General features: G+C 40.9%; 1 protein-coding gene across 6 annotated transcripts in view; it reads right to left on the reverse strand.

Annotated features, from left to right (window-relative positions):
* LOC115579487 (glycine receptor subunit beta-like) overlaps positions 1-12,623 on the reverse strand; it is a 263,157-nt gene that overhangs the window by 77,204 nt on the left and 173,330 nt on the right. For all 6 annotated transcript variants that reach the window (XM_030413081.1, XM_030413068.1, XM_030413073.1 and 3 more), the window contains one exon: positions 4,187-4,269. In XM_030413081.1, the coding sequence (XP_030268941.1) occupies positions 4,187-4,269 (83 nt within the window). The remainder of the gene's footprint in view (positions 1-4,186; positions 4,270-12,623) is intronic.

A 12,623-nucleotide genomic window follows, 5' to 3' on the forward strand; every position in this document is an offset into this window, starting at 1 on the left:
TTATAATAACGATAAAACACAGGAAAAAGATTTTAGCCAAATAAGGAAATTATATTTAACATAATTAAATCTATAACCTATCTGCATGTAGCCTAAATAGGAATACTAATGTTCCTTCAACAGATACACAAAAAGGTTATTATATTCTTGAGGTAGGCTATATATCTAAATATAAGTATATATTTTTGTGTTACAGTTACAGTGAACCTGAGTGAGTGGAGTGAGAGAGGTGAAGAGGTTCCTGGCTCAGTGCACTCTACCTGTCCTCTGTGAGGGGGGCGGGTCGAGATTTACTGATATTGTAGCGGAACCACAAAGTCCAAAAGACTGAAAGCATCCGGCGCTCAGTGAAGGAAAAGAAGGAAAGAAGAGGAAGGAACACATGAAGAGGATAGAGGTACAGTTACGTCAGTGTGAAGAAGTGAATGAAATTAATAGTTAAATGATCGTAGTTACAGTTGTTGGAGCAGAGTGTTAGCTTGCTAGCTTACTTCAGACGACAGCAGCATTGTTTAACAATCAATAACTCGCTGAGTCGACGTGTGCTAATGTTACTCCGCTTAAATCCATCAGGGACATTTGGAAAGTAAATGTTAGGCCTGTTATTTTACAGGTGTCTTTACTGCTTGTATGTAAGTTAATGTAACAGTTAACAGTTTATGTTTGTTAAAGTTTACATCAGTGTTAAAGTGCAGTTAAAGTGCATTACTGTTAATACTCCACACCTATACTCCTATATACACTGCACTATAATAGTCTTATGTATGGCACACACCAATCTGTTTTTTTTTTTTTTTTAATTAAAATCTAACATCCAGTGGTCACATATACTTCTCTTCTCTCTTCAGATGCATTTAACATATTTCAGCACCAGCCCAGTGACACAGCATCAGGTGCTCCTGTCCCTCTATCTCAGCACAGCAGAGTGACACAGCATCAGGACTAAAGGCTGCACCAACAGACCTGCTGACTGGACATCTCTTCTAACTGACAAAGTGAGATGAGAGTTTGTTCACAGATGACCATTTCAAATAAAAAAGCAGTTACACATTTTCCAAAAACAAAGATGGAGAGTGTCAACATGACTTTTGTAACAGAGTCTTAGTCAATGCTGAAAAAATCAAAAGAAGGTGACTGATGTACTCAAACAGAAATGACAGCTTGCACTGCTTCTGCTGCTAAATGTTATCTCCAAAAGAATGCAGACTTAATAAGGAAGGACTAAAGGACTGGAACAATGCAAGTAGGGATGCACCGATCCGACTTTTTCAGTCCCGATACTGATACCGATGCCTGGACTTTGTGTATCTGTCGATACCGATCCGATACCGTTGTTGAATTAATAATAAACTGTATACCTTCCACCATGTGAAAGGGACTAAAAGAACCAGATTTTCCTAACTAAGACAAAAAAATCGAACAGATAGCGAACATTGTAAACATGTGTAACATTAATAATAATAATAATACATTTAATTTATATAGCGCCTGTCAGGGTACCCAAGGACACACGTAACAAAGTGGAACAAACAAAACAAAGAATAAATGGAGCCCCTGTCAGTCAGCACAGAGGGAACAATAGCACCGAAGTCAGTAGCACCGTCCGTAAACAAACTAGCGTCTGGATGCTCCGTGCACACAGCAGGGGGGACGCAGGAGCCCAAGAGATCCAATCCAAGCGAAGAAGCCTGGGGTGACATGAAAGCAGAGGTCCAGGTGCTCCTGTGCTGAACACCTGAAGACCCCGCCAGCAACAGTGGAGTAGCGACCATCCAACATTGCTGTGACAAAGGAGCCCAGCGGTGAATAACCCTGAGGTTGTGGTGGAGGGACGACCCACGGAGCAACGATGGACAACCCACATAGTATTGAGTACGTCGGTTTGAGGTGAGGCTAACAACTGATGGCGGGGCTAACAGCTAATCAGCGGAGAAATGTGACGTGAGTAAGAATCCAACATAAAACATAGCAGCTGAACCTGAGAATAAACTATTAAAAATTGGTCCAACAACAACTAGTGCTCTTCCAGCATGCGACACACTAACGCTGACGAATGACGTAGGATGTGTTGCGACGGAGGAAAAAAAAAAAAAAAAAAATGGATCAGCCCGTGGATCTGTTCATTTTACCAATCCCTGATCCAGCCGTTTTGTCAATATCGGGGCCGATATCCGATCTTAATATCGGATCGGTGCACCCCTAATTGAAACAGTGAAAATATTTAGGGTTTTTGTTTGGCAGTCGTAGCTGCCAGTCATTTGACTGTTTTTCCAAGATGGTTTTTAAGGCATATTAAAGGTGTTTGATCATAATATAGGAAACATCTGTAGAATAATGATATTTTTCTGCAGAACTCTTAGCATTGTCACTTTATTCAAAGTGCTTGATTGTAATAATTTAGGAAAAATCTATAAAATAATGGTATTTTTCTTCTGTATTTTACTTTTCTTTAATATTACGGTTTTTGTTTGGCAGCCGTAGCTGCTAGTCATTGACTATTTTTTTTTACAGTTTGTTTTTTACAGTGTACACTGCTGCACTGGTACTGCAAACACTGCTTCTGTTACTGTGGCGCAATAGCAAATATCAGCTGATTGCAATCTCACATAGAGAGAGAAAAAATGACCCATCATTCGAGCCTTTGTGTCACGCCCGAGTTTTCAGCACACAGGACCTTGGCTACCACCTGGTCCTGCATTGCTGTTTGGTCTTTCTAACGCCTCTGCTGTTTTCCAAGCTCTAATGAATGACATTCTCAGAGACATGCTAAATCCTTTTTGTATTTGTTTATTTGGATGATATCCTGATTTTCTCCAGAACACTAGAGGAAGCAAGTGAGGCTGGTGCTATGACCACTTCTGAACACTAAACTTTACATGAAACCAGAATATGTAATTTTTCGAGTGGAAAGTGTGAGATCCACTCGGCTGAAGTCAGCTTTTTGGGCTTCATGATAGCTCAAGGGTAGCTTCAGCCAGACCCCTGTCCCCTATCCTTCAACATCCCGACCAGGCCTGCCAGTTCATGGTGGAGGTGGACTTTTGAACTCTCCAAACATAACGCCTCTTCTCACAAGCTTCATCCCTGTGCCTTCCGACATAGGAGTTGCAACATTGGCTAGAAGGGACCATGGAGCCTTTTCTCATTTGGACAGACCATTAAAACTTTGCATATCTATGTTCTGTTAAAAGAATCAATTCCCGCCAGGCCCACTGCTTTTCATTAGCTCTTTTCAGTACACCCTCTCTTGAAGTTATTTGGTCCTGCATGACTACAGTGCATGACTGCAGTGTCAGAGGTCTTGCAAAGGCTGTGAAAAACACACTTTTTAATTGGCTATCAGTTTTCCGAAGAATGATTATTTTAATTTCCTTGAAACTTCTATATGTAAAAGCATTGATACTGTATTTATTATATATATATATATATATATATGCAATAAATACAGTATATATATATATATATATATATATATATATATATATATATATATATATATACATATATATATATTAGGGCTGTCAAAGTTAACGCGTTATTAACTCGTTAACGCAACATCCTCTTAAACATTAAAAAAAAAAAAAAAGAAATGCGCATTGTTTGATTTATGGCCGTCGATGGCATCTGTAGTTCCAGAGGGTGGCAGAAGAATAAGAAATGGAATCAGAAGAAGAAGAAGCAGGGTTGGCATTCGGGAAAAACACGGTGGACTGAAAAGTGAAAGTGAAAGGAAATGGAGAAAGGACTTATGAACGGCAAATTTACTTTCAAAACAGCGAGATGGTTCGGTTGATAGGACAAATGTTATCTGCCGGTACTGTCGACATGAAATGAGTTACCATTGAAGTACGTCGAGTCTCAGATATCGTTTGCAAGCCAAACACTTAGGAGATGCAGAGAGCCCACCCTCGCCAAAAGCAGATATCACCATATCACCAACTCCATCATTGTTTTTAATATTTTGAAATTAGCCCATTCTTTGTACTTTTTATGGGCTGTAATGTAACATTCAGGGGTTTTTATCATCTGTAGATATTCGTACTCTGTGTATTTCAATATTTTCTTGACATTAAACACTATCGTCTCTTTCAGCCTACGAATGAACAAATTAATAATTTATTGACTTGACTTTGACACTCACTGTGTGTGTGTGTGTGTGTGTGTGTGTGTGTGTGTGTGTACTCACAGCTCTCCAGTTGCATCTTACATAGCTGTGTGTCCATTGGGAAGAGTGTAAGATCCAAGGGGCAAGACAGCGTCACTGATAGCCTACACACAGAAAGAAACACATACATGAACACACAAACGCAGACAGAGGCAAAAGGGTTCTCAGAGGAAAGAAACAGCTCCTTAAAAGGATAATGCTCAAAGTTTTAAATTCATCACTTAGATCTATATTTTGTCTTCCAGTTTGAACCATCAGTATTGTCCTCAGATGTTGTAAGCCCAAAAGATCAAAAGATTTTTTGTGAGACTATAATTCCATGTTTTGTATGTTTTCATATTATTCAAATACTTTGCCATAAAATCTAAATGTTTCTAATTATAAATAAATCTATCCAGCACCACTGCAATCTGGTTTATATGGGACAGTCTACAGAACAAAGTGGTTCTATTAGGCTTCACAGTTTTAGGTGTCAGCATGTTAACATGTTCCCAACACAATGCTAACATGCTAGTTAAGCAAGTTAAACCATATTCAGTAGAGGTGTGGAAATTTTCTTGAATATAAGATGTAGCCGTGGAAGATTCTGCATCAATACAGAGAAAGAGCATGATCAAGAGGTGTAGCTTATGTTAATTGTTGATTGTCTGACCTGAGCTGGAAAATAAAGTCACGTGGTGATGTTGCTCTCATGCTTTGAATTGTGGGTGGACATTAGGCTAACTTTACTTATGTAGGAGGTATGTCAGGGGGAGGCAGAGATCATCTGAAAATGCAAGTAAAAACTCACAAAGTATTTTTCTAATCAGACATCCAGAGCCATGTGTCAGATTTTTCCGAACTTGACTAGATCCATGCTGAACGTGACTTCTGCCTCACAATTATCAATAATCAAAGCTTTATTGTAAATTTAGCTTTACCAACAAAAGTAGTGGAGCAAAAATGAGATTTCATTTCTTGAGGATCCCATAACACAAACACAATAAACACCAACAAATATATAAATATAATAAAAATAATCTTAACTAAAACTATGGCAAAGGCTCATGAAGTGCAGTAGTGCACATGCTCCAGATCAGCAGTTGAGCAATCTAACAGCTTGTGGAAGGGAAGGAAGCTGTTGATTAGTCTGTTAGTTCAGCCTTTATGACTCCGGTACTGTTTTTCTGATGGGAACAGTCCAAAGAATGTATGGAAAGGCTAGGAGGCCTAACTCTAACTCTTCCTAAGCCCTGTTCCTGCAGTGGCTTAGGTACAGTTCTTGGACGGAAGGAAAGGGAAACTCCGATGACCCTTGTTCTATCCTCGCTGAGGTGTAGTAACTCCAACTAGACAGTGAGTTAAACTCTCTCTGTTCATGAACACGAAGAATGCCGCAGTTTTGTTTGTAGATTTATTTTCACTCTTCGCATTGTACTGAATCCATACAAAAGAGATGAGATAAGAGAGAGTGAAACTAGAAAGAAAAAATGAACATTTTGCAATTAGTTAAGTTTTCTAGTTTCATAAACATTACTTAAAGCTGTGCAAATTACTCAACAGCTTAACCAACTGGTAATGCTAACATGTCCATGAGCTGATAAAAGTATTCATAGTTTTAACAATGCCACAATTGTAAATTTAAATTATAACCTCATTTTTACATTAACATACTTATGAGTTAACTTATCTAGAACAAAAATGAAATACATACAAGCAATGCCTCTGTTGGGGAATCAACAGGTGAGATGTATTTTTTCTGGTGTGATAAACTGCATCGATGACCAGCCTTCCTTTTTTTTACATGTTTTCTGGCAAATTTTTTCCTACCTCCTGTTTTAGCTCAGAAAGCAACTTCAAAATAAGAGTCTGCATGAAACTTCAAATTAAGAGTCTGCATGAAACTGAAAGTATACACTGTTGGTTGCATAAAAATTCAGCTTTAATGCCTGAGAGGCAGAACACTCCCGTCTGACATTGAAGGACACTATTGATTATCAAATGTTTCTGAACCTTAAACATCAATCTTTAGACAGAAGAACTACTTCTGACACCACTTTGCTGTCTCTCCCTGGGAACACAGCTGTAATCCTTGCCATTGGCCACGCGTTGCATGCACCTTGATTGTCCTTCAGGAGCACAATGTACCCTTCTTTCAGGTCCTGTTGGGAACCTCTCCATTTCTGGCAGGCTTGTAGAGTGAGGAGGAACTCTTAACGCCAGCGACGCCAGAACCAGTCAGCGAAGGGTTGCACTTGTCTCTATTGTCTGCTGAGGAGATCCTCATCTGTGAAGTCTCCATGTGGTAGGGATACCCCAACCTTCCGGGTAAGTATCGTTGTGGGAGACAACATGAAGGGTGACTCTGGGTCAGTGGGGACTGGGATGAGAGGTCTGGCATTAATTATCGCCGCCATTTCCGTAATGAGTGTGCACAGGATGTCATGAGTAATTTGAATGTTCTCTTGTAGCAGGATTGCATCCAGGATCTTTCTTGACAGGCCTATCATATGTTCCCATGATCCTCCCATATGGGACGCATGAGAAGGTTTGAACACCCATAAGCACCCCTGCTTGCTTAAGAAGTTCTGCACTGTCACATCAGGTTGTCGTTGGCTTATTCCCAGTTCCTTTGCAGCGGCTATGAAGTTTGTTCCACAGTCCGATCGGGGGATTGGGGCTATACAGGGATCTGCTTCGCAGGTCCCCTTTTGTTCTCTAAGAGGAGCATCCCTATCTACATTCACTGGGCTTTTTGTTATATCTGTAAGCTCTAGCTATGTGAATGAGGTAGCGCAATAGCCCTGATGAGGGAGCGCATGGATGAAAAGCGCTGGAAACGTCCAGCGGTAAGGCCTCTTCCTTGAGTCTGAGTCAGGAAACTAATCTCTTCAGGGCGAATTTCCATGTCTGATTCTGGGTTTAGAAGTTCAAACGATTGGCTTGCATCTTCGTTATGTAGACTTGGTTTGTACAAAAAAGCTGGTCCAGTGATCCATTTCTTCTGGGTCAGTTGGGATGCAGGAACTGACCTGGATGCGTGGTTAGCCGGGTTGTTCTCTGTATGGACGTAGAACCATTGGTCAGTTCTTGTTGACTGTCGAATTCGCCGGACTCGATTATGAACACAGACATAGAAGCGTTTGGTCTAATTAAACACCTGTTCAAGGTTGTTGGATAAACATTGTCGGGGAACTCTACAGGGGACAGGAGCGACCCAGTTGTTTAATGTGTCTCTGTACATTTCTCGTTCCATGATTTCCAAAAATACTGTGTCCTCAATGGATGGAGTGGGTTTGTTGTCAGAATCTGTCTCATTAAAGACCCTTCGTCCGAGGGTTTTCAATGATGCATGGCATGGTCGGTTCTTCTGCTCCCCGCCAAGGGACACATCCTCAGTCAGATTCATGAAGCCTTTGCAGGGTTTGAGAATAGAAGGTTGGCCTTTCTACAGCACATTTGTTTTGAACATGCCAACAGCTGGTTTGTGCCCGTTCCCTAAGCACACGTCCCCAACCAGGACCCATCCTATATCCATTTTTCATGCAAAGGGGTGTTGTGAGGTCCACTCACTTGCTGTCGGACTTTATAGACCCTCACAATGTCTCTGCTTAGCAAGATGAGTATTTTCACCTTGGGGTCAAGCTCTGGTATGTATGGCACTAAGTCTGCAGGTGTGGGTGATGACGAGCCGCATCAGGCATTGGTATTTCAGAGCGGTCATTGAGTATTTCATCACAATCGATTAGCAGCGGTAGCAATAAACTGGTCTGCCCGTCAAGAGATTTGACCTGAAAACCCACTGTCTTTCTGCCTGATCTCTCGACCAGTCCGGAGCAGGTCTTCAGCGAGTAGAGGAATGGTTGGCCCTTGATGTTGAAGAGCTCAAAGAAGTCTCAACTCACCAGTGAATGGTTACTTTGATCATCCAAAATCACATACGTTTTAGCTGCTCTCTCATGTTGACCATGATGATACACTCGAACCAGAATGATCTTCAAGCAGGATCTTGCTGTTCGCCCCGTTCCTCTTCCTCCCTGCCATTGTCTGGTGGGGGTGTCTTGGACACTTGAGGCAGTGGGCCTGGATGCCTGGATACATAGCAGCATGATGACGGTCGTTGTTGCATTCAATGCATTTTACGGTTGTCTTACAGTCTCTTGCAAGATGACCAGCAGATGGGCAGCACTTGAAACAAAGCCCATTCTCCTTAAGAATGTTCTTTGTTCTTCTAGAGTCTACCCTCTAAATGCTCTGCATTTCCTCAGCACATGTGGTTTGTTATGAATAGGACAGTTTTTCTCTGGCCCACCAGGCTTTTTCTCCAGTGAGTTTGCAGGTGGGTTTTTACCTGAAGAGATATCCGTATTGTGCACAGATATTTTCTTTCCATAGTTTCTTGGGCCAACATTGTCAGACTTTAAACTGTTGCTGCTGGTACATTAAGGATAAAGCTGGGGTCATCCCTTTAATGTGCTTCCTGACATATGAAATCTGCAAAGTAATCGAATGGAGGGATATAGCTGTTGTGTTCTTCTTTAAATCTTGAGCCGACTGTGAGCCATTTCCCCTGTAACCCGTGAGGAAGTTTCTCCACTATGGGCCCAATGCCCCTAACAGTGTCAAGGTAGGTCAATCCTGTGAGGTAACCTTCTTCTCTAGCACCCTGGAGCTCCATGAGAAGATTGCCTAGGTCCCTCAGTTTCCCGCAATCTTTGACTGATATTCTTGAGATTTCTGTTGGAGTTGCCATCTTTAGGGCAGGAACACCGGGTTAACTAAGCATAGCTAACTTTACAGAGGAATAATCACACACTCTCATCATCGGAGTGACCGGAACTGAGAGCCCGCTTTATTCTGCTCATGTAGTCTCTCACAGATCATGACGTCAATTTAAGAGCACACCCTAACAACATCTTGTCTCTTAACAAATTTATCCAGTCTTTTAAACAGAGACTTCTCCATTACTTCAGGTGCAGCATAGTGCTCTTTGAGGCGGTCCCAGGCCTTTTGTAGTGCTACATCTGGTTTTCCGAGCGAGTCCTTTTGATGTGCTTGAGGGACTCTGGTCCAAGCCACATTAGCAGCAAGTCTAACCTTTCAGTGGATGTGAGTCCTAAGCCTGTAGTAGTAGCATTACTGAATGATGACTGCCATGCCAGATCATTTTCCGGTTTATCATCAAATTGGTAGAGACTTGTACTCACTAAATCACGACGAGCCAGGTATCATGCCAAGTGTTCTGTTCCGGGTGCCACGCTTTGGTTGGATGGTGTATACACAGGTATGTATGATGGAACCATTGCCTTTAGCGGTGATTTGCGAGGATGATGTTGTGTCTTGGGCTTTGTTGTTATGTAGCTCATCTCTGACAATACTGCCTCAGGCAAAGTGGTGTGGACAGACGCCTGAGTCTGTGGTCCGTGAAGTTCAGCTTGTGCTACAACATATTCGTTAGTACACGCTGCAGTTTCATTTTGCAAAACATGTTGAGAAGATAAATCAGTCTTAATTGAACCTTCTAGCTCTAGGTCTTCAGCTGCTTCTAACGCCTGTGGCTGCCTCTCTTTGAAGTGCTAGTGCACTTAGTTCAGCTTCCAACTTTGCTTTTCCTAAATGTAGCTCTGCTTCCTTCTCTGCACTTTCTCACTTGAGCTTCACTTCTTTCTCTGCGACTGCTGCTCTAGCCTTAGCCACCTCTGCTTTAGCACGCACCTTTACTGCTGCACTCGATGCTGAGGAGTGAGAGCTCTTTGACTTTCTGACTTTCTTGTGCATGCAGATGAATTGTCAGTCCTTGCTAATTACATTGTTTCCCTTTCTTGCTTCTGACGATGTTGAAACTCCAGCTAAATTACGCTTTTTCACTATTCTGTCCTTGCTGAGGTGGAGTTACTCCAACTTTGCAGTGAGTGAAACCCTCTCTATTCATGAACACGAAGAATGCCACAGTTTTGTTTGTAGATTTATTTTCACTCTTTGCATTGTACTGAATCCATACAAAAGAGATGAGATAAGAGAGAGTGAAACTAGAAGGAAAAAACTGAAAATATTGCAATATATTGCAAAAATATTAGTTAAGTTTCCTAGATTCATGAGCATTACTTAAAGCTGTGCAAATTACTCAACAGCTTAACCAACTGGTAATGCTAACATGTCCATGAGCTAATAAAAGCATTCATAGTTTTAACAATGCCACAATGGTTTTTTCTTACTACTTCCTGTTTTTAGCTCAGAAAGCAACTTCAAAATAAGAGTCTGCATGAAATGTCATAATAAAAGTCTGCATGAAACCTCAGGAAGTACAGTCTCTGCTGGGCTGTTTCATGATCCCTGAGGTGTTCTTATTTCAGCTTAGGTCCTGCAAGATCTGCACTCCGAGGAACTTGATATTCTCCACTCTCTCTACTGTGCGGCCACTGATGTTGAGAGGAGTGTGCTCAGGCTCTGACCTCCAGAAGCCGATAATCATCTCTTTACGTTCTGTCTACATTGAGCGTCAGATTATTTTGAGACTATGAGTGTTGGTCACCATGGACAGATTCTGTATTCATATAGCAGCTCTCGTTCATTAGACCGTCCGAGCAGTGTCACTTAAGATGCAGCTGGGCGGGACATATATTTCAATCTACATTTTCTAGCAAGGCATGAGGAGTAGCCATTATAATTAAAAAGAATATACCTTGTCTGCATATAATAACTATCAGTGATGACAGTGGCAGATTCTTAATTGTAATTGGACAGTTGTATTCTATAGATGTCACACTGGTTAATATCTATGGTCCAAATGATGCCGATGCAGGCTTCTTTCGTGAAACATTTGATAAATTGCCATGCCTCTCAAATACAAATTTGATTATCGCTGGCGATTTTAATGCGATCTTAGATTGGCATCTCGACAGATCTTCAAAAAAACAATCAAGCCCCTCAAATGCATCAGTCACATTAAATAGCCTAATCTCCTCAACCAACGTTGTAGACATTTGGCGATTGCAGCATCCAACAGACAGAGAGTATTCATTTTTTTTCAAAATTGCATAACTCACATTCACAAATTGATTTTTTTTTTACTAGATTCTAAGCTCCTTTCAAAGGTGCTGGACACCAAATATCACAATATTGTTGTCTCAGATCACGCTCCAGTTAGTGTAAACTTAGATTTCAACCAGCAAAAGCAGCAAATGACTTGGAGGCTCCGTCCTTATTTAATTAATGATGCAGATTTCTGGAAATACTTGTCAGGTAAATTTGACGTTTTTTTTGTCACGAATGACACCTCTGATACCTCTGACTCAAACGTTTAAAGCAGTTATGAGGGGTCATTCACAGAGACCAAACAGGGTTTATTCCAAACAGATATTCCTTTTTTAATACATGATGGTTAATAAAAATCATGTATAATAAATATGCTAAAGGTTCTAAACAGGCCATTTTATGTTTAGATGCTGAAAAAGCATTTGACCAGGTGGAGTGGGGGTACCTTCTTTGGAGTGATGGAGTCATTTGGTCTAGGGGACGCTTTTGTTTCTTGGATACGGATGGCCAACTTAAATCCAACTGCTTCTATTGTCACTAATCAAAGCAGATCACATCGATTTCCGCTCGAGAGGGGCACCTGTCAAGGGTGTCCCCTTTCACCATTACTTTTCACACTAGCCATTGAGCCATTGGCAATTAGTATAAGGGAAAATAAGCTCATTAAGCCTATCACTATTGATGGTATTAATCATAAAATATCACTCTATGCCGATGATATTGCTAGTTTTCTGACCGACCCCGAACAATCTCTCCCATATTTGCTTGATCTTATAAATGAGTTTGGCACAGTTTCGGCATACACAATAAACTGGCAAAAAAGCGACCTTCTGTTGCTCACAGCTGATTTAGATCCTGCATTCATGACCTTAACTCAGTTTAACATTTCCAAAAAAGTGTTAAATATTTAGGTGTTAAACTCACTAAAAAACCAGAGTTACTTTTTAAATATAATTTCAAAGAGAGATTAAATGCCCTGAAAAAGAATATTGAAAAATGGAGAACATTGCCTCTGTCACTGATAGGCCGAATAATTACAATTAAAATGGTTTCCCTGCCAAGATTTCCTTTATTTGTTTCAAAACATCCCAATTTTTATTCCAATGTCCCTCTTTAAAATGATTGACTCTGTGATTTTACCATTTGTCTGGGGATATAAGGTGCACAGAATTTCTAAACAACATCTTCAAAAGCCAAAGGAATTTGGAGGCCTAGGCCTACCATGCTTCTTACATTATTACTGGGCTGCTAATAGCAGAGCGATGATATACTGGCAACTGGCTAATAACGCTCATCCACAGACTGAGATACCGTATTGGTTAGCAATAGAACAAAGTCTACCTCAAAAAACCTCCCTCAGGGCAATTCTTTTTTCTTCACCAAGGCCAAGAGAGCATCTTGTAATGAGCATTACACAATAATTAATGCTCCAAAAATTTGGACA

The sequence above is a fragment of the Sparus aurata genome, chromosome 1 (assembly GCF_900880675.1).
Source record: "Sparus aurata chromosome 1, fSpaAur1.1, whole genome shotgun sequence".
Classification (NCBI taxonomy): Eukaryota; Metazoa; Chordata; class Actinopteri; order Spariformes; family Sparidae; genus Sparus; species Sparus aurata.